Here is a 25450-nt window from a genome sequence, read left to right as displayed (position 1 = left end):
TGAAAACTCTTTGTCCTTAGGGCGCAGGAATCTCAAACAATTATATATTCAACCCAACACAGCTCCCAGAGAGAAATAGGCCCTACGCCCTCCCCCATCCAAAGCGAGAAAGCTGACCAATAGACAGTCAGTGAGCTAAGAACTAAGTACCGGCCCCAAAAAAATCCTGTTGACAGAAAAAACTCCAGTCTTGCAAGGTCATTATGTCCCTATCAATACACAACATAAAAAGCAAAAGAACTCAGTATTCGAAAATATGAAAAGGTCACTTTAAACAAATCCAAAAAAGCTGTATTAAAATAAAGCCTCAAAAAGGGATAAAATAAAGTAGTATCAAAAAAAACAAAAGACAATATATGAACAGCCAAATGTAAGCTTAATGAAACCTTATTTTAAATTCATATTAACAGAAGAAAAAACTTGATCAAATAAGAAGTATAACAGTTTTAGACTTCATCCTTCAGAAAATCTTTTGCATCTTCAACTGACTTTATTCTTTTTCACAATCCGTTCTTCAAAACAATACTCAGATGAGCGGGGAACCGAAGGGATGGTTTATATCCTTCATTATAAAATTCCAACATAACTTCTTTATATTTCATGCAATCAGTCAAAATTTCAGGTGAATAGTCTTCCACAAATCTAACCATGTAACTTTGGAAATCAATCATTCCTTGTCGCCGGGTATGGCAAATTAAAAGGCCCTTAATATGAAACTCCTGAAAGGTTAGTCCGACCGATCTGGGTTTCGCCGCTGAGGACAACGGCTTCAAAGTCGGAGAGCGAAAAGCTCGATTGAGCTTCGGCTCAGAAGTGAATAAAGCTGGGAAAATCTGCTTCAGAAAGTTTGCAAAGACTTCGAACGGTCAGCGCCTTCAACTGATTCTTCAAGACCCAGGATTTGCAAGTTATTTCTCCTGTTCCTGTTTTCGAGACTGATGATCCTTTTCAGCATTTTATCACTGGATAAAGATAACTCTTTGCAGAGTTTAATTGTATCTTCAATGTCCTCTTCAAGTGTCATTAGCTTCACAGTATTCTCCTGAATTTGGTTCTCATGCTCAAATAAAGTTTGTTGAATTGTATCCAATTTGCTGTTAAGCCATTGAAACTCCTCAGAGAATTCCTATTTCTGCGATTTAAGGAAGTCACTGATTGAATCCAAAGTGACTGGGGATTCATCTTCTGTTTCTCTTTCTTTTGCAAATGCTCTGGTTCTTTTCCCAGCCATAGTAAAGCAGTATTGAAGTATTATAATAAGGTTTCAAAAAAAAAGACTGGTAGAGACAATTAAGTAAACAGGGTAGGAGCAATCGAAAAGTGACCAACAGGGCTCTGACTGCTTCTTATATCTAACATATGCTTCCTTCTTCCGCTTGACGAGTTGCCTCGCGTGTTTTGTCAGCCACGGTTCCCTTTTCCTACCATTTTTTCCTTACCTCAGTGGGACAAACCTATCCTGAACCCAGCACAAGTGGTTCCTAAACTTCCTCCACATTACTCCTGTGCTTGCACCTTTGAACACCTGTTTCCAATTTACTCTCGCTAGTTCCTGCCTCATCCATTCATAGTTAGCCCTTCCCCAGTTAAGCACTTTCCCATTTTGTCTGTTTTTATCCTTTTCCATAGCTATGCTGAAGCTAAGGGAGTTGTGGTCACTCTCACCAAAATGCTCCCCCACCAAGATGTCTGCCACCTGACCAGGTTCATTACCGAGAACTAGATCCAGAATGGCCTGTCCTCTCATCGGCCAGTCCACATACTGTGTCAGGAATCCTTCTTGAATACACCTGACAAATTCAGCCCCATCTATCCCCCTTGCAGTCAAGAGGTGCCAGTCAATATGAGGGAAGTTGAAATCACCCATAACTACAACCCTGTATTTCCTGCACCATTCAAAAATCTGCCTGCTTATCTGTTCCTCGGTGTCCCGAGGGCTATTTGGGGGCCTATAGACCACTCCCGGCACAGTGATTGATCCCTTCCTATTTCTGACTTCCACCCACACCGACTCAGTGGACACTCCCTCTGCAGCGTCCTCCCTTTCTACAGGTGTGATACTATCCCCGACCAGTAATGCTACTCCCCCCTTTTCTACCTCCCATCCTAATCCTTGTAAAACACCTAAACCCCAGTACCTGCATCAGCCAATCCTGCCCTTCCTCCAGCCAAGTTTCAGTAATGGCCACAACGTCATAGTTCCACGTACTGATCCATTCTCTAAGTTCATCCCCTTTATTCCTAATACTCCTAGCGTTGGAATAGACACATTTCAACCCCTTGAACTGGCTACATGTATGTTTTGTCCCTGCCTGTCCTTCCTCAGCAACTCAGAACACACAGCATCATGCCCTTGTCCTTCTACCCTCATCTCTGCACTCACATTCTGATTCCCACCCCCCCTGACAATCTAGTTTAAACCCTCCCCAACAGCTCTAACAAACCTGCCCACCAAGGTATTGGTCCCTTTCCAGTTCAGGTGCAGCCCGTCCTTGTTGTACAGGTCAGACCTTCCCCAGAGAAGATCCCAATGCTCCAGAAATCTGAACCCCTGCCCCCTGCACCAACTCTTCAGCCACACATTCAACTGCCACGACTTCCTGTTCCCACCCTCTCTGTCTCGCGGCACAGGAAGCAATCCTGAGATTACCACCCTTGAGGTCCTGCTTTTTCACTTTTTCCCCTAACTCCCTATATTCCTTCTTCAGGACCTCATCCGTACTCCCATCTATGTCATTGGTCCCCACGTGGACCAGGACATCTGGCTGCTCACCCTCTCTCCTGAGAATACCGAGAACTCCATCCGAGATATCGCGGACCCTGGCACCAGGGAGGCAACAGACTGGGATTCTATATCTTTCCCACAAAACCTCTTAACTGTCCCCTTAACTATCGAATCCCCTATCACTACTGCTCTCCTCTTTTCACTCCTTCCTTTCTGAGCTGAGGGTCCAGTCTCGGTGCCAGAGACGTGACCACTACAATTTGTCCCTGGTAGGTGTAGGTCGTCCCCACCAACAGTATCCAAAACAGTATACTTATTGTTGATGGGAACGGCCACAGGGGTGCTCTGCTCTTTCTGTCTATTCCCCTTCCCTCTCCTGACAGTCACCCAGCTACCTGTCTCCTGACTTTTAGGGGTGACTGTCTCCCTGAAACTCTGATCTATTACTGCCTCTGCCCCCCGAATGATCCGATTTGACAGGAGCTGCAGCTGGATGCACCTCTTGCAGGTGTAGATATCGGAGACAATTGTCCTGTCCCTGACTTCCCACATCCTACAATCGGAGCACTGGACTGCCCTATCTACTGCCTCCATTACTAACTCCTAAGTTAATTAATTAAATAAACTTTCCCGGCCTTACCTTACTGGGAGCAAGCTCATCCTCTGCCTCTGCTCGCTGAAATCTCTCGAGCCAAAGCCTCAAAGCTCCACTCCTTCACTGGCCGCTCTCCACTCCAGTCCACGTTAAACTCCAGTCCCAATAAAGGTGAATATGCAGCAGAAGAACCTCCTCCCATGCTCAGTGACCAGGGTGCAGAACTGGGTGTGGTGAGCATCAGCAATAATTGTAGAGTTCAGCACCGACAGTCACTCTCAAAATTGCATTCAGCAACGGTGATGGACAAATATCCAGCATGCAGCTTATTGAAACTTTCTCCCCAGTGCAGAAATCGTGCTTGACTAATCTTCTGGAATTTTTTGAGGATGTAAGTATGAAAATGGACGAGGGAGAGCCAGTGGATATAGTGTACCTGGAGCTTCAGAAAGCCTTTGATGAAGTCCCACATAGGAGATTAGTGGGCAAAATTAGGGCACATGGTATTGGGGGCAGAGTACTGACATGGATTAAAAATTGGCTGGCTGATAGAAAACAAAGAGTAGCGATTAACGGGTCCCTTTCGGAATGGCAGGCGGTGACCAGTGGGGTTCCACAACGTTCAGAGCTGGGACCGCAGCTGTTTACAATGTATATTAATGATTTAGATGAACGGATTAAAAGTAACATTAGCAAATTTGCCGATGACACAAAGCTGGGTGGCAGTGTGAAATGTGAGGAGGATGTTATGAGAATGCAGGGTGACTTTGACAGGCTGGGTGAGTGGGCGGATGCATGGCAGATGCAGTTTAATATGGACAAATGTGAGGTTATCCACTTTTGTGGTGAGAACAGGAAGGCAGATTATTATCTAAATGGAATCAATTTAAGAAAAAGGGAAGTACAACGAAATCCAGGTGTTCTTGTACATCAGTCACTGAAAGCAAGCATGCAAGTACAGCAGGCTGTGAAGAAAGCTAATGGCATGCTGGCCTTCATAACAAGGGGAATTGAGTATAGGAGCAAAGAAGTCCTTCTGCAGCTGTACAGGGTACTGGTGAGACCACACCTGGAGTACTGTGTGCAATTTTTGTCTCCAAATTTGAGGAAGGACATTCTTGCTATTGAAGGAGTGCAGCGCAAGTTCGCAAGGTTAATTCCCGGGATGGCGGGACTGTCATATGTCGAAAGATTGGAGCGACTGGGCTTGTATACACTGGAATTTAGAAGGCTGAGAGGGGATCTTATTGAAACATATAAGATTATTAAGGGATTGGACACACTGGAGGCAGGAAGCATGTTCCCGCTGATGGGTGAGTCCAGAACCAGAGGCCACAGTTTAAGAATAAGGGGTAAGCCATTTAGAACGGGAACGGAGTTGAGGAAACATTTTTTCACCCAGAGAGTGGTGGATATATGGAATGCACTGCACCAGAAGGCTGTGGAGGCCAAGTCTCTGGATGCTTTCAAGAAAGAGATGGATAGAGCTCTTAAAGATAGCGGAGTCAAAGATTATGGGGATAAGGCAGGAACGGGGTACTGATTGTGGATGATCAGCCATGATCACAGTGAATGGCAGTGCTGGCTCGAAGAGCCAAATGGCCTATTCCTGCACCTATTGTCTATTGTGAACCCAGTAATGTGTCACAACTGTAACATGCTGTGAGGTTTCAGTGTTAATGTAATGGCCTCTCTGTAATGTATCACTGCTGAGGTTACTGTTTCTCTGTAGCAGCAATGTTTACGTTACGACTAGAGACAACAGGGTTTTGAAGTGCAGGGCTATCCAATGGGAGAAATGTTGTTCTTTCTTGTGAGTCTGGAAGAGAGATTTTTGCGGTCTTTTGCTGGGGAGAGGTGAGAAGACATGAATGGAGAGAGTGGGCCATTTTCCTTTATTTTTTCTTTACTAACTCTATAGTCAAAGTAATAACTACAAAGCCCAATTGTTTAATCGTATATTATGTACCGTTTGTTATTTCAGGGTACTGATTTGTAATGGGGGTCACATCGTGCAGCATCCACCCAAACGAGATTTCTTAAGTTTGGCCGGGCTGGGGGCTATCACCCCCTATATTAAGCTGCTAGCTGAAGTGAGAGTTAAATATGGTTAGATGACTGAGCGAATTGCTTCACACATTCACAGCAGGTGAACGGCCTCTCCCCATTGTGAACTCAATGATGGACATTTGGTGGCGATGGCTGAGAGAATCTCTTCCCAAAGTCTGAGCAGCAGATCAGCCTCTACCCAGTGTGAACTCGCTGGTGTCTCTGCAGGTTGGATGACCGAATGAAACTCTTCCCACACACTGAGCAGGTGAACTACCTCTCCCCTGTGTGAACATGCTGGTGTCTCTGAAGATGAGACAACCAAGTGAATCCCTTCCCACACACTGAGCAGGTGAATGGCCTCTCTCCAGTGTGAACTTGCTGGTGACTCAGTAGTTGAGAGGACAAAGTGAATCCCTTCCCACAGTCTGAGCAGGTGAACGGCCTCTCTCCAGTGTGAACTCGCTGATGTATGTTCAGTTGAGATGAGCAAGTGAATCCCTTCCCACAGTCTGAGCAGGTGAACGGCCTCTCTCCAGTGTGAACTCGCTGATGTACCTTCAGTTCAGATGACTGAATGAATCCCTTCCCACAGTCTGAACAGATGAATGGCCTCTCTCCAGTGTGAACTCGCTGATGTACCTTCAGATTAAATGACTGAGTGAATCCCTTCCCACAGACTGAGCAGGTGAACGGCCTCTCTCCAGTGTGAACTCGCTGATGTACCTTCAGTTGAGATGAACGAGTGAATCCCTTCCCACAGTCTGAGCAGGTGAACGGCCTCTCTCCAGTGTGAACTCGCTGATGTATGTTCAGTTGAGATGAGCAAGTGAATCCCTTCCCACAGTCCGAGCAGGTGAACGGCTTCTCTCCAGTGTGAACTCGCCGATGTACCTTCAGTTGAGATGAACGAGTGAAACCCCTCCCACAGTCTGAGCAGGTGAACGGCCTCTCTCCAGTGTGAACTCGCTGATGTATGTTCAGTTGAGATGAGTAAGTGAAACCCTTCCCACAGTCTGAGCAGGTGAACGGCTTCTCTCCAGTGTGAACTCGCTGATGTACCTTCAGTTCAGATGACTGAATGAATCCCTTCCCACAGTCTGAGCAGGTGAACGGCCTCTCCCCAGTGTGAACTCGCCGATGTACCTTCAGTTGAGATGAACGAGTGAATCCCCTCCCACAGTCTGAGCAGGTGAACGGCCACTCCCCAGTGTGAACTCGCTGATGTATGTTCAGTTGAGATGAGTAAGTGAAACCCTTCCCACAGTCTGAGCAAGTGAACGGCCTCTCTCCAGTGTGAACTCGCTGATGTACCTTCAGATTAAATGACGAAGTGAATCCCTTCCCACAGTCTGAGCAGGTGAACGGCCTCTCTCCAGTGTGAACTCGCTGATGTACCTTCAGTAGGGATGAGCAAGTGAATCCCTTCCCACACACTGAGCAAGTGAACGGCCTCTCTCCAGTGTGAACTCGCTGATGTACCTTCAGTTGGAATGATCGAGTGAATCCCTTCCCACAGTCTGAGCAGGTGAATCGCCTCTCTCCAGTGTGAACTCGCTGATGTACCTTCAGTGCAGATGACAGAGTGAATCCCTTCCCACAGTCTGAGCAGGTGAACGGCCACTCCCAGGTGTGAACTGACTGGTGTCTCAGTAACCGAGATGACAGAGTAAATCCCTTCCCACAGACTGAGCAGGTGAATGGCCTCTCCCCAGTGTGAACTCGCTGATGCACCTTCAGTTGGGATGAGCGAGTGAATCCCTTCCTGCAGTCTGAGCACGTGAACGCCCTCCCGCCAGTGTGAACTGACCAGTGTATCCGTAGGTTAAATGATTCAGTGAATCCCTTCCCACAGTCTGAGCACGTGAACGGCTGCTCTCCAGTGTGAACTGACTGGTGTCTCAGTAGCTTATATGATTCAGTGAATCCCTTCCCACAGTCCAAGCAGGTGAACAGCCGCTCCCCAGTGTGAACTTGCTGATGTACCTTCAGTTTAGAGAAACAAGGGAATCCCTTCCCACAGTCTGAGCACGTGAACGGCTGCTCCCCAGTGTGAACTGACCAGTGTCTCAGTAGCTTATATGATTCAGTGAATCCCTTCCCACAGTCCAAGCAGGTGAACAGCCGGTCTCCAGTGTGAACTCGCTGGTGAGCCATTAGGTCAGATGAACAAGTGAATCCTTCCCTACAAATTCAGCAGATGACTAGCAATTTGCCCAACTAACTGGTGTGTCCACAGGTGGGAAGACCGACTGAATCCCTTCTCACACACAGAACAGTTGAATGACCTTGTCCCAGTGTAAACTTGCTGATGTACCTTCAGTTGAGATGACCAAGTGAATCCCTCCCCACAGTTGGAGCAGGAAGGATGATCGAGTGAATCCCTTGCTCCACTTCTTAAATATCTGTACAGAGACAGCAAAACTGTCGTGTTGTGTTCGAGATTCCCGTAGACAAATTCCTTGTCATTTTTAACCTGTAAAAATATTTACAAAATCCATCAATGGGTGTAGGACAACATTTCAGATGAGATCCCTTGAGTTGTCAAGCTGTGAACTGACTTCACACTGTTACAGTGAAGTTCAACCCAAGGTGGAGAGAGAAATCATCTTCTAACTGGGCACAGTGCTGGTATCTGGAATGACCACCAAATTCTCTGATGCTCTTCCTGTCTCTCTAAGAATGTGGCATTTCTGCCATCTCCAATCTGTGACCTGGCTCAGTTTGACTCTCTCCATTGGCATTATTCCGTTCCCACTGAGCTGCATGGGTTCCAGGCCCCACAGTAACTGAAACACTCTCACACAAATAGCTGGCAGTGCATTCCACGCAGCCACCACTCTCTGTGTAAAGAACTTACCCCTGACATCCCCTCGGTATCTATTTCAAAGCACCTTAAAACTATGCCCAATTGTGTTAGCCATTTCAGCCCTGGGAAAGAATCCTCTGGCTATCCACATGATCAATGCCCCTCATTAGCTTATACACCTAAAAAAGGCTCTAAACATAAAGAAGGAAATTATACATTGCTTTGAGGATTTGTTGGAAGTATACAAAATTATGAGGGTATAGATAGGGTAAATGCAAGCAGCTTTTTCCACTGAGGTTGGGTGGGATGACAACCAGAGGTCATGGGTAAGTGGAGAAGGTGAAAATTTAACAGGAACATTTGGAAAAGCTCTTTACTGAAATGGTCGTGAGAGTGTGGAATGAGATGTCAACTCAAGTGGTGAATATGAGCTCGGTTTCACCATTTAAAAGAAGTTTGGATGGGAGCCTGGATGGCAGGCATCTGAAGGCGAAAGTCCCAGTGCAGGTATTTGCAGTAGAGACCTTAAATGTTTTTTTCGGCATTGACTAGATGGGCCAAATACCCTGTTTCCGTACTGAACCTCTCCATATTTCTATGACAGAGAAGCTGGCTAAACTTGTTTGGAAGGGAAAAGGTAGGAGTGACAATGGAGCAGCAATGGCTGGAGTTTCTGGGAGCAATTCGGGAGCTGAGTGATAGATACATCCCAAAGAAGTGGAAGCATTGGAAATGCAGGAAGACACAACTGTGGATGAAATGAGAAGCCAAAGCCAACATAAAAGCCAAAGAGAGGGCAAACAAAAGAGCAAAAACGACTGGGAAGCTTTTAGAAACCAACAGATGATGACTAAAAAAAAAAGTCAGATGGGCTCAGGCGGTGGAATTATGATAATGTAGTCATTAGTGAGTCTTGGTATCACCCAACAGTCTGAGGCATTTAGGGGAACAAAATATCCAGGGCCTCAATATCTCTTGAAAACCAAGGTACCCTGCACCAGTTACCTTTCAACTTTTATTTTGGTAGGCACATACAATCCCTACACCCTCAAAATTTCACTTCTGAAGGCCTCCCACTTACCAAGTACTCCTTTGCCAGGAAACAGCCTGTCCCAAACCACACTTGTTAGATCCTTTCTGATACCATTAAAATTGACCTTTCTCCAATTTAGAATCTCAACCCATGGTCCAGACCTCTCTTTTCCCATATTTATCCTGAATTTCATGGCATTATGGTCACTAATTTCTGTCACCAGCCCCGTATCATTTCCTAACAGATCATTGCACACTTCTGCATCGGGAATTCTACGTACTGATTAAGGGCACATTTGACAACCTACACCCCATCTTGTCCTTTTACAGTATGGGATTCACAGTCAATACATGGAAAGTTAAAATCATTTACTGAATCAACTTTTGTTCCTTGGCATGGTCTGCGATCTCTCTACAAATTTGTCCCTCTAAATCCCTCAGATGTTGGGTGCAACCAAATCCCAGTAATGGCTACAATATCATAATTCCCTGTCCTGAGCTCATCTGGCTTTCCTGCGATGCTTCTTGCATTGTGATATACACAGCTCAGCACATTCATCGCACCATTCACAACACGCTGGAGGTACTCAGCAGGTCGGGCAGCATCCGTGGAAATGATCAGTTAACATTTCGGGCCATAACCCTTCGTCAGGACTGAAGAGGGTAGGGGCAGAGGCCCAATAAAGAAGGTGGCGGGAGGGTGGGGAGGAGAAGGCTCCAGGCACAACCATTTGATTGCTGACTGTATCTGGTGTCTGAACAACATCTGACTGGTGTCAAGAAAACAACCTCCCCTCATTGTCACAAAACATGCATCATTGCTGTCGCAGTTTATGTTCCACTGGATGCTAATGCTAAAGTAGCCATGAAAGACCTCAGTGCTGCTATTAGCAAGCTGCAGACATTGCATCCAGATGGAGCTTTGACTGTCGCTGGGGACTTTAATCATTGTAACCTACGTACCGTGCTTCCAAGATTTTACCAAAATGTATTATGCACCACCACGTGGAATAAAACCTCAGATCATGTGTACACAAATGTGGCTGATGCTTGCAAACTCACTACCCTCCCCCACCTGGGAAAGTCCGACCGTCTTTCATTGTTTCTGCTTCCCAAGTATAGCCCGGTCACTAAACGTGTGAAACCCACAATGAAGACTATTAAGATCTGGCTGGAGGGGGCTGACTCTGCTCTTCAGCACCAATTCCAGCACACAGACTGGAGCACGTTTGCTGCCCATGCCACCACAGACTCTCAGATTAACATTGATTTATAAACCAACTCTGTCCTTGAGCACATCAACAAGTGTGTAGATAGAGAGACATCACTAAAACAAATAAAAGTTTTCCCCAGTCAGAAACCATGGATGAACAGAGAGGTTCACCTCCTGCTCAAAGCCAGAGATTCAGCCTTCAGGTCTGGAGACCAGGAGGCTTACAGCTCAGCCAGGGCCAACCTGAGGAGGGGAATCTCTCAGGCTAAACACATTTACAAACAGAGAATCGAGGAGCATTTCAACTCCTCTGACCCCCAGCCCATGTGGCATAGCATACAGGTCATTACAGACTTCAAACCTCCTAGTACTGTGCCCCCTTCCAGCTCTGCTACCCTCCCTGATGAGCTCAATTACTTCTACGCTCGCTTTGATCGAGGGAACAAGGAGGTCACCCTCAAAGCGGATCTCCCACCTGGTGAACTGTCTCTCTCACTTTCCACCTCCGATGTTTGTGGACCCTGAGCAGGGTGAATGTACGGAAGGCAGCTGGTCCGGATGCAATACCTGGCCGTGTGGTCAGAGTCTGTGCAGGACAGTTGGCCGGGGTCTTCACAGACATTTTTAATCTGTCCCTGGCCCAGGGTGTTGTCCCCCACAAGCTTCAAGATCACCACCATCGTGCCAGTGCCGAAGCATTCCACTGCCACGAGCCTGAATGATTTCCGCCCAGTTGCACTCACCCCCATCATTGCAAAGTGCTTTGAGAGACTGGTTCTGTCACATCTGAAATCCTGTCTGCCCACTATCCTGGACCCCCATCAATCTGCCTATCGCACCAACATGTCAACAGAGGACACCATCTCCACGGCACTTCACTCTGCCCTGACCCACCTGGACAGCCCCAACTCTTACGTCAGAATGCTGTTCATTGACTTTAGTTCGGCATTCAATTCTGTAAGCCCCTTCAAGCTGATCACCAAACTTCGCCAGCTTGCTATCAGCTCATCCATCTACAATTGGACCTTGGACTTTCTGACTAACAGACCCCAATCAGTTAGATAACCTCTCCTCCTCCACTCTCACCCTGAACACCGGCGTGCCTCAAGGCTGTGTGCTGAGCCCTCTTCTGTACTCCCTCTTCACCTATGACTGCGTTCCTGTACATGGTTCTAACTCCATAATCAAGTTCGCAGAGGCCACCATGGTGGTTGGCCAGATCAGAGGGGATGACGAGACAGCCTACAGGGATGAGGTCCAGCACTTGGCTGCGTGGTGTGCCAACAATGATCTGGCCTTTAACACCCAGAAGACCAAGATCATTGTGGACTTCAGGCATGCTAGGAGCCACACTCCCAATCTACATCAACGGAACTGTAGTGGATCGTGTATCAAGCTTCAAATTCCTTGGTGTCCACATTTTCGAGGATCTCACCTGGTCCCTGAACTCCTCCATCTTGATCAAAAAGGCGCAACAGCGTCTTTACTTCCTGCGGAGCATCAATAAAGCTCACCTCTGTCCCAGGATATGACAGACTTTTACCACTGTACCATTGAGAGCATACTCACCAACTGCATCTCAGTGTTAAACCATAGAAACCACAGAAAGTACAGCACAGAAACAGGCCCTTTGGCCCCTCTTGGCTGTGCCAAACCATTTTCTGCCTAGTCCCACTGACCTGCGCACGGACCATATCCCTCCATACACCTCCCATCCATGTATCTGTCCAATTTATTCATAAATGTTAAAAAAAGAACCCACATTTACCACCTCGTCCGGCAGCTCATTCCATACACCCACCAATCTCTGTGTGAAGAAGCCCCCCCTAATGTTCCCTTTAAACTTTCACCCCTCACCCTTAACCCATGTCCTCTGGTTTTTTTCTTCCCTTGCCTCAGTGGAAAAAGCCTGCTTGCATTCACTCTATCTTATACCCATCATAATTTTATATACCTCTATCAAATCTCCCCTCATTCTTCTACGCTCCAGGGAATAAAGTCCTAACCTATTCAACCTTTCTCTGTAACTGAGTTTCTCAAGTCCCGACTACATCCTTGTAAACCTTCTCTGCACTCTTTCAACCTTATTTATATCCTTCCTGTAATTTGGTGACCAAAACTGAACACAATACTCCAGATTCAGCCTCACCAATGCCTTATACAACCTCATCATAACATTCCAGTTCTTATACTCAATACTTTGATTAATAGGCCAATGTACCAAAAGCTCTCTTTACGACCCTATCTACCTGTGACGACACTTTTAGGGAATTTTGTATCTGTATTCCCAGATCCCTCTGTTCCACTGCACTCCTCAGTGCCTTACCATTAACCCTGTATGTTCTACGTTGGTTTGTCCTTCCAACATGCAATACCTCACACTTGTCAGTATTAAACTCCATCTGCCATTTTTCAGTCCATTTTTCCAGCTGGTCCAAGTCCCTCTGCAGGCTCTGAAAACCTTCCTCACTGTCTATTACACCTCCAGTCTTTGTATCATCAGCAAACTTGCTGATCCAATTTACCACATTATCATCCAGATCATTGATATAGATGACAAATAACAATGGACCCAGCACTGATCCCTGTGGCACACCAGTAGTCACAGGCCTCCACTCAGAGAAGCAACTCTCTACCACCACTCTCTGGCTTCTTCCATCGAGCCAATGTCTAATCCAATTTACCACCTCTCCATGTATACCTAGTGACTGAATTTTCCTAACTAACCTCCCATGCGGGACCTTGTCAAAGGCCTTACTGAAGTTCATGTAGGCAATATCCACTGCCTTCCCTTCATCCACTTTCCTGGTAACCTCCTCGAAAAACTCCAACAGATTGGTCAAACATGACTTACCATGCACAAAGCCATGTTGACTCTCCCTAATAAGCCCCTGTCTATCCAAATGCTTGTAGATTCTGTCTCTTAGTACTCCCTCCAATAACTTACCTACTACTGACGTTAAACTCACCGGCCTATAATTTCCCGGATAACTTTTCGATCCTTTTTTAAACAACGGAACAACATGAGCCACTCTCCAATCCTCCAGCACCTCACCTGCAGACAGCGACATTTTAAATATTTCTGCCAGGGCCCCCGCAATTTCAACACTAGTCTCCTTCAAGGTCCGAGGGAACACCCTGTCAGGTCCTGGGGATTTATCCACTTTAATTTTCCTCAAGACAGCAAGCACCTCCTCCTTTTCAATCTGTACAGTTTCCATGGTCTCACTACTTGATTCCCTCAATTCCATAGATTTCATGCCAGTTTCCTTAGTAAATACAGACGCAAAAAACCTATTTAAGATCTCCCCCATTTCCTTTGGTTCCGCACAAAGCCAACCACTCTGATCTTCAAGAGGACCAATTTTATCCCTTACAATCCTTTTGCTCTTAATATACTTGTAAAAGCTCTTTGGATTATCCTTCACTTTGACTGCCAAGGCAATCTCATGTCTCCTTTTAGCCCTCCTGATTTCTTTCTTAAGTATTTTCTTGCACTTCTTATACTCCTCAAGCACCTGATTTACCCCCTGTTTCCTATACATTTCATACAACTCCTTCTTCTTCTTTATCAGAGTTGCAATATCCCTTGAGAACCAAGGTTCCTTATTCCTATTCAATTTGCCTTTAATCCTGACAGGAACAGACAAACTCTGCACTCTCAAACTTTCCCCTTTGAAGGCGTCCCACCTACCAATCACATCTTTGCCAGAGAACAACCTGTCCCAATCCACACTTTTTAGATCCTTTCTCATTTCTTCAAATTTGGCCTTCATTCAGTTCAGAACCTCAACCCTAGGACCAGATCTATTCTTGTCCATGATCAAATTGAAACTAATGGTGTTATGATCACTGGAACCAAAGTGCTCCCCTACACAGACTTCTGTCACTTGCCGTAATTCGTTTCCTAACAGGAGATCCAATATTGCATCCCCTCTAGTTGGTCCCTCTATATATTGATTTAGAAAACTTTCCTGAACACATTTTACAAACTCTAAACCATCTAGACCCCTAACAGTATGGGAGTCCCAATCAATGTATGGAAAATTAAAATCCCCTACCACCACAACTTTATGTTTCCTGCAGTTGCCTGCTATCTCTCTGCAGATTTGCTCTTCCAAGTCTCGTTGACTATTGGGTGGTCAGTAATACAATCCCACTAATGTGGCTATACCTTTCCTGTTTCTCAGCTCCACCCATAAGGACTCAGTAGACAAGCCCTCTAATTTGTCCTGCCTGGGCACTGCTGTAATATTTTCCCTAACAAGCAATGCTACTCCCCCACCTTTCATTCCTCTGCCTCGATCAGATTTGAAATATCGGAACCCTGGAATATTAAGCTGCCAGTCCTGCCCCTCCTGCAGCCAAGTTTCACTAATTGCTACAACGTCATAATTCCACGTGTCAATCCACGCCCTCAACTTATCCGCCTTCCCCACAATACTCCTAGCATTGAAATATATACACCTCAGAAGATTTTTACCACCACTCACAACCTTTATATCAGCAGATTTGCTTAAACTTTCAACATCATTTATTTTCACCCCAGCCACACTGTCAGCTCTGGCACTCTGGTTCCCACTCCCCTGCAAATCTAGTTTAAAGCCTCCCCAATAGCACTAACAAACCTCCCTGAAAGGATATTGGTCCCCCTGTGGTTCAAGTGTAACCCGTCTCTCTTGTACAGGTCCCACCTGCCCCAGAAGAGGTCCCAATGATCCTGAAATCTGAAACCCTGCCCCCTACACCAGTTCCTCAGCCACTTGTTCCTCCTCCAGAGCATCCTATTCCTACCCTCACTGGCACCTAGCACAGGTAGCAATCCTGAGATGTATGGCAATTGTCCCATTTCGGACTACAAAGCACTCCACTGTGTGGTGAAAACTGCCCAGCGGATTATCAGCACCTAATTGTCCACCATTGAGAACATCTACCATAAACACTGCCTGGGAAGGGCGAAACGCATTATCAAGGATGCATCTCACCCTAACCATGGACTTTTTACTCTCCTCCCATCTGCTAGGCACTACAGGAGCCTCCGCTCCCGCACCAGCAGGCACAGGAAGAGCTTCTTCCCTGAGGCTGTGATGCTGCTGAACCTCACATCACAGCACTAAGCAGTATTGCATCCGTATTGTACTGTCTCCGTACTTTTATATTTGTGTGCTGTAGTACTTACTTTTTATTCTCAGTTATTTTGTAAATAACACTATTCTTTGCATTTCTGGTCAGATGCTAACTGCATTTCATTGGCTTTGTATCTGTACTTGGCACACTGACAATAAAGTTGAATCTAATCTAATCTAAAAAAACAAAGGAGCTGATTGTGGACGACAGGAGGAATGGAGACAGGCTCACCCCTATTGGCATCAGTGGATCTGGGGTTGAGACGGTGAACAGCTTCAAGATCCTTGGCATAAACATCACCGAGGATCTCACATGGTCTGTACATACCGGCTGTGTTGTGAAAAGAGCACACAGCACCTTGCTCACCTCAGACGGCTGAAGAAGCTTGGGATGGGGTCCCAAATCCTAAGAACTTTGTACAGGAACACAATTGAGAGCATCCTGACTGGCTGCATCACTGCCTGGTATGGGAACTGTACTTCCCTTAATCGCAGGAACCTGCAGAGAGTGGTGCGGACAGCCCAGCACATCTGTAGATGTGAACTTCCCACTATTCAGGACATTTACAGAGACAGGGGGGTAAAAAGGGCCCAAAGGATATTGGGGACCCAATTCACCACAACCACAAACTGTTCCTGCTGCTACCATCCAGGAAACGGTACAACAGCAAAAGGACCAACAGGCTCCGGGACATCATCTTCCACCAGGCCATCAGACTGATTAATTCATGCTGATACAATTGCATTTCTATGTTATATTGACTGCCGTATGTACAAACTATTTATTATAAACAACTATAAATTACACATTGCACATTCAGACAGAGATGTAAAGATTTCTACTCCTCACGTACAGGAAGGATGTATGTAATAAAGTCAATTCAATTCAATTCACCCTCCCCACTATCTGTTCTGTCATTCTGGTTCCCATTTCCCCCTACAACTTATTTTAACCACATCACCCTCTCTCCCCACACTAGCACTAGCGAGCCTCACCACTGGGATATTAGTCCCCTCTTGTTCTGTTCCCCTCACTAACAAATCCCCTATCACCCCTTTGACTTTCCTCTGCCAGGTAATCCCCCCAACAGTTTCTAAAGTGGATCCACCTGTTGTTGTGTGGGATGGACACAAGATTACTCTGCGATGGCGATTTAACCTCATTCCCCTTCCTGACTCTCACCCAGTTTCTTGTGTCCTACACCTTGGGTGCAACTCACCTCTCTTCATGTCATATCTATGACTTTAGATAGAGAGGTATTCATTTTAACAGCCAGCAAATCACTGTCAGTAAGAACTTTGATCTCCTCTGGGCTCGATCGACTTCATCTGCACTCTCACACAACCTATGTAGCAGGCCTGTAACGGGGAATGAAGTATTTTCTCACCAGAGCTTTTGCACATTGTCCATATCTGATTTGCTTGCTAAATGACGCTTTAAAAAGTCAGATTTCAAACTATCACTCCACTTCCTCCCACTTTCAAATTCTCCAGCAACTTTTGCATCACCACAATACACACAGGTAACACCAGTTTCTGTATTGTACATAAATATTTCCCCTGAACCCTCCCCCAGGTGACTGACGGTGGTGAACTCAGTGATGGCAATGCCAATGAATATGAAGGGAAGGGCAGTAGTCTGTCTCATTGGAGTCTGGCACATTTGTGATGTGAAAGCTACTTGTTGCCCTGGACAAGGTGTTTGATATCATTATGTACCCAGAGAGAGTGGGACAAAACATGTTCTCACGGGTAGAAAAGTCCAGAACAAGAGGGGGTGGAACAAGCAACAGACACAAAATGCTGGAGGAACTCAGCAGGCCAGGCAGCATCTATGGAAAAGAGTACTAATGCTGAGTTCCTCCAGCAATTTGTGTGTGTTGCTCGGATTTCCAGCATCTGCAGATTTTCTCTTGTTTGTGACTGGAGGCAGAACAAAGGTGATTTTCACAACAGCTGATGTAAAAGATTTTGTTCCCTTTCTCCGAGTTCCCGATCCTTGCATTTAGACAGCTGGAGCTCAGCTCTGTCTGAGAGACCCATCGGTTCCCATTCCCTCATCAGCCGGAAGCTCCCCGGGGCCCGTGTACGGATGGTGGGGCTGAGAGAGAGGGAAGAGAGCAGGACTGTCCCGGGATTGCGGGTCACGGAGTCCGGAGTCACAGCAACTACCCGAAGTCGGTGTTGAAAACGCCGCCCGGTGAGACCCCCAACCCGGAGATCCCTTCTCACCTCAACCGATCATCCGGGGCCTTTTGTGCCCCGCGCGCTGGTGAGCTCGAGCTTGGTCGGTTTAACGGCTGGGCTACTAATCACGTGACCAGCCCCTCCCCCACCGCTGTCAACAGAGGAGTCACGCGCTGCGCTATTCCCATTGGTGAGAAGCGATGTCAATCACTGCTTCCAGCCAATAGAAGAGGCGGACCAGCCGAGAGGGCGTTACCCCCGCTGACACCGTCTCCCGAACTTTCCGTCACGGCGGGACAACCGTCAAAGTAAATGTCCGCTTTCTGATTTATTTCCATTTCCCTCCGAGGGAAGTTGGGGCGTTTGTGAAGCGTCTCCTGCGGCCGGAGTCTGATGTGTCGCTGAGAGGTAGGAGGAGACCGCTCGGCCCGTCGGTTTGATGCCGGTTCCCCGGGGAGGGAGAGGATGAAGACGGTGAGAGAGGGGGCGGACAGGATGTTTGTCCCGGTGGGGACAGGAGGGGCTCATCTGTGGAAATGTCTGAGCCCACGGTGGTGGCGATTCACCACATTGGGGGGCAAACACCGGCAGACTGTTGCCCTGCAAGCGGGGCCAATGGTCCGGGCAAAGTGACAATTATTTGTGTTTTGTTGAGACTGTACCGGGAATATGGTGTAAAATCCCGCTCCCCACACTAACACGGGTCACACAGACCAAAGAACAAACTGCCGGAGGAACTCAGTGGGTCGGGCAGCATCTGTGGAGGGAAATGGACCGTCAACATTTCGGGCCGAGACCCTCCCTCTGGACTGAGAGTGGACGGGAAATAGTCCGAGAAAAGAGGTGAGGGGTGGGGATGGGGCAAGAGCTGGGGAGTGAGAGGTGGATCCAGGTGAGGGGGAGGTGGGAAGGTGGAAATAGTGACGGGGGTGGGAGGTGAGTGGTTGGGGCAACACGGGGCTGCAGAAGATGGAAATTAATTCCATAGAGGATTAACAAAGAGATTAGAGAGTATTTGTTATAGAGAGTGCAATGAAGATTCACCAGACTGAGCCCTGGTTGTTCCCCCTTCCTCAATGAAGCAGATGTTTCCAGTCGGGTGGCTGGATATTGGTTGTGGCAAATTACCGTGTGAGACGCGGGGATGATGTTTGAGATTCTCGGGGTGGGTAAGTGGCAGATTCAGCTGTGTGGCCTTGCCTGTGATGTTGGTTCACAGTTGCTTACCAAGGTAAAATGGACCCAGGGTTCACGCTGCCTGGGTTTGTGGGGTCATAAGTGAATATTCCTGTTCTGGGATCAGATGTTTGGTGCTGGAGTTGGATTCGAAGCAATGACTGTTAATCTGAGGAGAGAACAAGTTCCCATTCCATCCTCACAGGGAGAGGCGGTGATTAAAAGGGCTGTTCTGTGTTTACAACAGTAAAAATGGACCCGAGGTTTCAGGGCTCAATCTGTGTTTAGAAATTCCTCCTCACTGTCACCTGTCTATCAGGCAGTGGAAATTCGACAGAAGCTCAAGAAGCTGGGGATCTGTACTAAAAACGGAAAATGTTTGAAGTCATTCTGACGAAAGGTTGTGGACCTGAATTGTTAATTTTGTTCCTCTCCCCACAGTTGCTCCTCACTTGCTGAGTGTTTATAGTAATTCCGGGTTCGTTTTATTAAATTCACCCTGGAATGGTTAAAGTGTCCTGGAAATGGACCTGTGCACAGGCGCTCGTTCAGTGATAGCTGAACACTGAAAAAACACAGTTTCTTCCCTGTCAATTATTCTGATACCAATCTGCCTGTTATTCCTGGAGATGCTTTCAGTACATTTGCTGCTAACAAGATTCACAAATAATCTCAGGAATGATGGGCTTTATGTATGAGGAGCATTTGTTAGCCCTGTGTTCAGTGGAGTTGTGGGAGATGGTGGTAAACTTACTGAATACTGGAAAGATTGGATACACTGGACATGGAGAGGATGTTTCCACTAATTAGAGAGTCTGTCATCTGACAGCACAGCCTCAGAATAAAGAAGCTTCCCTTTCAAACCGCGATGAAGATGGGTGACTCGTCAGTGGAATTAGTGGCCACAGATGGTGATGGAGGCTGTCATTGAGTGTATTCATGCAGAGATTAATTTCTTCTTGGGAGCTAGCATCAGGATAACAGGAGGAAGGCAGGAATATGGAGTGGTGGGGTCATCATATGAAGAAAGATCAAATGCGATAACCCTTTCATTTAGAGAATCGAGGACTGAGAGGTGAACACATTGAAATGCACAACATCATTACCGGCTGAACCAGGGATCCCAGTCTCTGAAAAAGGGGGTGGACTGTCCAGGACTGAGATGAGGGGAAATGTCTCCTCTCCAAGGGTGGTGAATGTCTGTAAATCCCCACCACAGAGGGTGGTGAAGACTCAGTGATTGTCCTCACATAAAACAGAGGCCGGCAGATGTGTGGAGACCGAAAGTATCGAGGAAATGAGGATCGGGCAGAAACATGTGGCTGAGATGGGAGAGCAGCCATCATCTTAGAGGAGCTGAATGGCCACCTCCTGTTTCTCACTTGATGTTTCAGTGTTCCTGTCCAGTGAGGCTGGAGGAATGTGAATAGAAATGAGTGTTTACAAACATGGACGGATTTAAATGAAACCTGCACATTTCCGGTTTGGGTCTGAATTGTGTGTTGGACGAGGATGGGAATCGAGCCCGTGACTCTGTGACCTTGGGGTGGAGGGAAAGGGACAGGGACGATTTGGAGGGAAGAAGTAAAAATGTATCTGGTGTAAATATGGAATGATGTGGGAAATGTGGCGGATGGTTCGGGCAGCGTGTGAGGGGCGAAGAGCAGAGTCACCGGATCAGGTGGGAGACCCTCCACCAGCACATGATCCCGTTTCCTGTTCACGTTTTCCTGCAGATCTGCAGCATCTGCCGGTCACTGCTGGAGTGTACGTGTAACTTCATCTTTCGCCCGTTCAGACAAGGCAGTGAGATCCGGATCTGTCATGTCCTCTCGTTGTGGGTGGACAATGTTTTATTCTGCAATATTTTCAGCATGTTTCCATATTACCACATAACAATTACAGCACGGAAACAGGCCATCTCGGCCCTTCTAGCCCGTGCCAAATGCTTACTCTCACCAAGTCCCAGACCTCAGACCATAACTACTGGGCCGAGGCCTGGGACTAGGCCTCATTCCACTGTTTTTACCTGCTGAAGGGCAGCCAATGTTTCTGGGTGTCTGACCCATTCATATGAGAACTTAGCCTTTTGTATTTATCTGAGCTTTTCATAAATGTGTACAGTTTAGTTCAGCTTCACTCCAGAATTTCCAAAGCAACAACCCAGTCAGTCAAATAGTTCCACACAATTAAAGTAGTTTACAGTATTACATTTTAATTTTATTTTGTATTACTTATATAATTTAACTATTTAATATGTATATTCTTATTTTAAATCAAAGGTAAAAATCTATTGTTATGAATTAAATTCTGTTGCTGCTGTAGAGACAACAAATTACATAAGATCAGCCAGTGCTATTAAACCTGATTCTGATAATTGGTCTGGGAGACCCACCACCGGTCACCTGATCCCAGTTACCGCAGATCGTAATGCGAGATTGAAGCCTTTTCTATTTATTGGTGTTCATCAGTTCAGTTAACTTTCCCTCTGTGGTTCCAAAGCAGAAGCTCAGTCTGTCTAATATTTCCACACAATTAAAATGGGGACTTATCATGTACTGAGCTACAGCTGCAGAGAAAGTGCAGTGCAGATAGACATATGGGGCAGGGTCACGTCGAGTTACATTGTGAGGTCGAGTCCATTTTATTGGACTGGAGACCATTAATTTGGCCTAGAACTGCAGACAGGAAGCTGTCCATGAGCCTGGTGGTACGCGCTTTAAGGCTTTTGCATCTCTTCCCCGATGGAGGTTTGGGTTTGCAGCAATAATGTCCAAAGTTGTGGGCATCTTTGAGTACAAGGCCTGCTTTCCCGAGGCAGGGGAAGTGTAGGAAGAGTCCATAGAGGGGAGGCTTGTTTCTATGATGTTTCCAGATGAGACCAAAGTTCTCTGCAGTTCCTTGCAGTCATGGGCAGAGCTTTAGCCATACGAAGTTGTGAAGTATCGACAAGAAGCTCAGAGACCTGGGCCTTCACCCTGCCTTGTGTAGCTGGATCCTGGACTTCCTGTCAGATGGCTGGCAGGTGGTAAGAGAGGGATCCCTCACCTCTGTCTCTTTGACCCTCAGCACACATGCCCCACAGGCTTGAATCCTTGGCCCCCTCCTTTACTCTCTGTGCACCCATGACTTGTGTCACCACCCACAGCTCCAATCTGTTAATTAAATTTGCTGATGACACTACATTGATTGGCCTAATCCCAAATAATAACTTTCAATTGATCAAATGCTTCCTGACAAGTCTCGGTCCAAACAAACTTTTCACCCTTCTTCAGGAGATTAGTCAGAGGAAGAGCGATATCAGGAAAGTTCTTACACAACTTACGATAATATCCAACCATTCCCAGAAACCTTCCAAGAGCCTTCTTACCAGTCTGTCACAAAAACTGTGGGTCAACTGTCTAAGAAAAATAACAAGATGGCTTGAGTGGCAAAAATAGATTGTGGTGCTTTTATTTACAAAAATAGTGGAGAAACAAAAACTTGGATGTCCACATGAAAACAAGAAATTTTTTTTAAAAAAATACTATATTATATATATATATATATATATATATATATATATATACACACACACACAGCTTGCAATTGTCACTTGTCTGGTTAACAGCCACCCTCAGACTAAACAGAAAAAAAAATGACCCAAAGCCTTGGTAACCTGAGGCTTATAACAGCTAAGCCAATCCCCCGAGACTAACCAAAAGCTAATTAACTCAATTATCTTCCATTTCACACAATCTGAAACTCTACCACCAGTTCTCACAATAAACACATATACTTCATCACAGGATTCACCATTTCCCGGTTAAATAACTTGTATAAACCCCAAAACTTTACCACAAGATGAGTAATTAGGTAACATAACCCTTGTCCCAGGTAAAGATGGTATCCTCCACCATCAGCACACCTGTGCAGGTTGCTGCTGCCTCTATATAAGACAGCTCTATGCAGCAGCTCTGTTTCAGACCCAGTGACTGTGGAGGAGAGAAACGTCAGATTACCATGACACTTCAGCAAAACACTTACTGGAAAGATGAATATGAATAAATTTACCTGAGATAATAAAACTGTGACATAGTGTGTTTCTTTTTTTCATACCTATTACTGCTGGGGATGAGTGTAAAATTGTGACTGTTGATTTATTGTGACGCGTGCACTCACCACAATAACAGAGGGGAATAATGTGTGTGGATGACACTTTGAGTGTTTTACCGAGTGTGCCATGAAACATCTGTAATCAGTGACGGGCCTTCGTCACACAGTCGGAATAGGAACTTCAGAAATTGCCTGAATTTTGCCTGCACAGGAGCCAACTTGCCTTGACCTACAACACAGCCAAGACAGATCACAGTGGCATGGCCAAATTCACTCTTAGCTAAGTCAACTGTAAGGCTGACCCTGGAAAGCCTGTCAAACAGCTCTTCTACTACACAGATATGCTCTTCCCAAGTGTCACTCCCTGTGACTAAGTCATCAATATAGGTATCTGTGTGTCCTAACCCTTGAATTACAGAATTAATCATTCTCTGGAACGTTCCTGGAGCATATTTCATTCCAAATGGCGAAACATTGTATTCATACAACCCAGAAGGTGTCACAAATGCAGAAATTTCTCTACCTCAGTCCGTCAATGGAACACACCACACCCTTTCAACAGATCAATCTTTGTAAGAAATTACCTTTTCCAACCTTATCAATGCAATCATCCACCCTAGGGATAGGATAGGCATCTGTTTTTGTTACTGCATTTACCTTCCTATAATCAGTGCAAAATCTAACACTACCGTCAAGTTTGGGCACAATAACGCAGGGTGAGCTCCAATTTGATGTTGAAGGCCTGATAATACCATTTTCAGCATATATTAAATTTCTTGCTCAGCCAATTTACACTTTTCTACATTCATGCGATATGGGTGTTGTTTAATCGGTTTGGCTTGACCAATATCTACGTCATGTACTGCGACCGTGGTTTGCTTGGGAACATTGGGAAATAAAACTTTAAAACTCAGAATTAATTCCTTCAGCTGTTGTTGTTGCTTTGGCTGCAGATGAGCCAACTTGTTGTCCACGTTTTTGAGAACGACCGAGTTCATTAGCCTAACTGGGACCATGTTTGGCTTGTGAAAAGTCTCAGACGAGTCAATTGTTTCATTCTCAGGGCTGTCAAATTTATATGTTTGACAACACTCACCGATGGTGCCTGCTTGCCAGAATAAGGCTTTATCATATTGATGTGTACCACCTGTGTTAGTTTACGTCAGTCATGTGTTTTAATAACATAATTCACATCATTAATTTGAGAGACTATTTCATACAGTCCATTGAATTTCGCTTGAAGTAGAATCATCAACATTGGAGATAAGGCAAGCACATTATCCCCCACCTTGTATTTTCTTTTGTTTTGGTCCGCTTATCAAACCAACACTTCACTTTGTTTTGAGAAATCTAAGTTTTGTCTCGCTAGACTACAGGCCTGGTGTAGTTTATTTTTGAACTTCAAAACACAGTCTAACAAGTTAACATATACATCCCCATCAATCCACTGTTCCTTTAACAAGGTCAAAGGTCCCCTCACTCTATGACCAAATACAAGTTCAAATGGACTAAAGCCCAGTGATTCCTGTACCAACTCTCTTAAGCCTGATTTATACTTGTGCGTCAAGTGTACGCCATAGGCACTATGTACCCTACGCCGTCCCCACGCTGTACCCTACGCCACAGGGTAACGTGAACCTCCTCAAAAAAGTAACTCACGCGTCGCGGCGATGCAGACCGCAACAACTGTGATTGGTTCGCTTGGTAGCATTGCATTTCCGGTTGCTTTTCTCCGCCATGTCTGTACACTGATGCAAAATAAATGGTTGGAGACAATGAACCAAATCGTCAAATCTACCTGCCGACATCCGAAAATATTTGAAATGCATTTACTCGTCCATGTCTCTCACGAAGAAGCTCAACAGTGTCAGAGAAACCCCACCGCCAACTTGCGTTTTGGTGGTGAAGTGCAGAGCGATGCAGACACAACTACGCATGCTCGCTACGGCGTAGGGCTACGCAAAAATTAAATCAGGCCTATGGTGTAGGATACAGCGTATCCCGAATGCACAAGTATAAATCAGCCTTTACGGTGAACAAAATCAAATGTATTCCTTCATCCCGTTTTTTTTTCATTTTCAACACAGTATGTCTTAATCATTGTTTTGAGGGTAGAATGAAATCTTTCTAAAGCCCCTTGTGATTCTGGATGGTACGCAGACGATGTAATTTGTTTAGCTCCCAGTTCATAAACTACCTGCTGGAATAATCCAGATGTAAAATTACTTCCTTGATCAGACTAGATTTCTTAAGGCAAACCAAATAAAGTAAAAAACTTGTTAGAGCCTTCGCCAGTTTTAGCTTTAATATTTCTGAGAGGTATTGCCTCTGGGAATCTGGATGCAGTACACATAATAGTTAGCAAATACTGATGGACAGCTTTAGTCTTTGGCAATGGGCCAACACAATCCACTATAAATTTGGAACAGGGTTCTCCGAATGC

The 25450-nt window shown here is 45.8% G+C and overlaps 1 protein-coding gene across 1 annotated transcript in view; it reads right to left on the bottom strand.

The window, feature by feature from the left end:
* Positions 1 to 2725: 2725 nt before the first annotated feature.
* The window catches only part of LOC140208699 (uncharacterized), a 34950-nt gene continuing 12225 nt past the window's right edge, over positions 2726 to 25450 (bottom strand). Inside the window, 1 exon segment of the mRNA XM_072277574.1 lies at positions 2726 to 7134. Within this exon segment, the coding sequence (XP_072133675.1) occupies positions 5565 to 7134 (1570 nt within the window). The 3' untranslated portion in view covers positions 2726 to 5564.

The sequence above is a fragment of the Mobula birostris genome, chromosome 13 (assembly GCF_030028105.1).
Source record: "Mobula birostris isolate sMobBir1 chromosome 13, sMobBir1.hap1, whole genome shotgun sequence".
NCBI lineage: Eukaryota > Metazoa > Chordata > Chondrichthyes > Myliobatiformes > Myliobatidae > Mobula > Mobula birostris.
The sequence above is the reverse complement of the archived record's forward strand: the minus strand, read 5'-3'. Positions and strand labels throughout refer to the sequence as shown.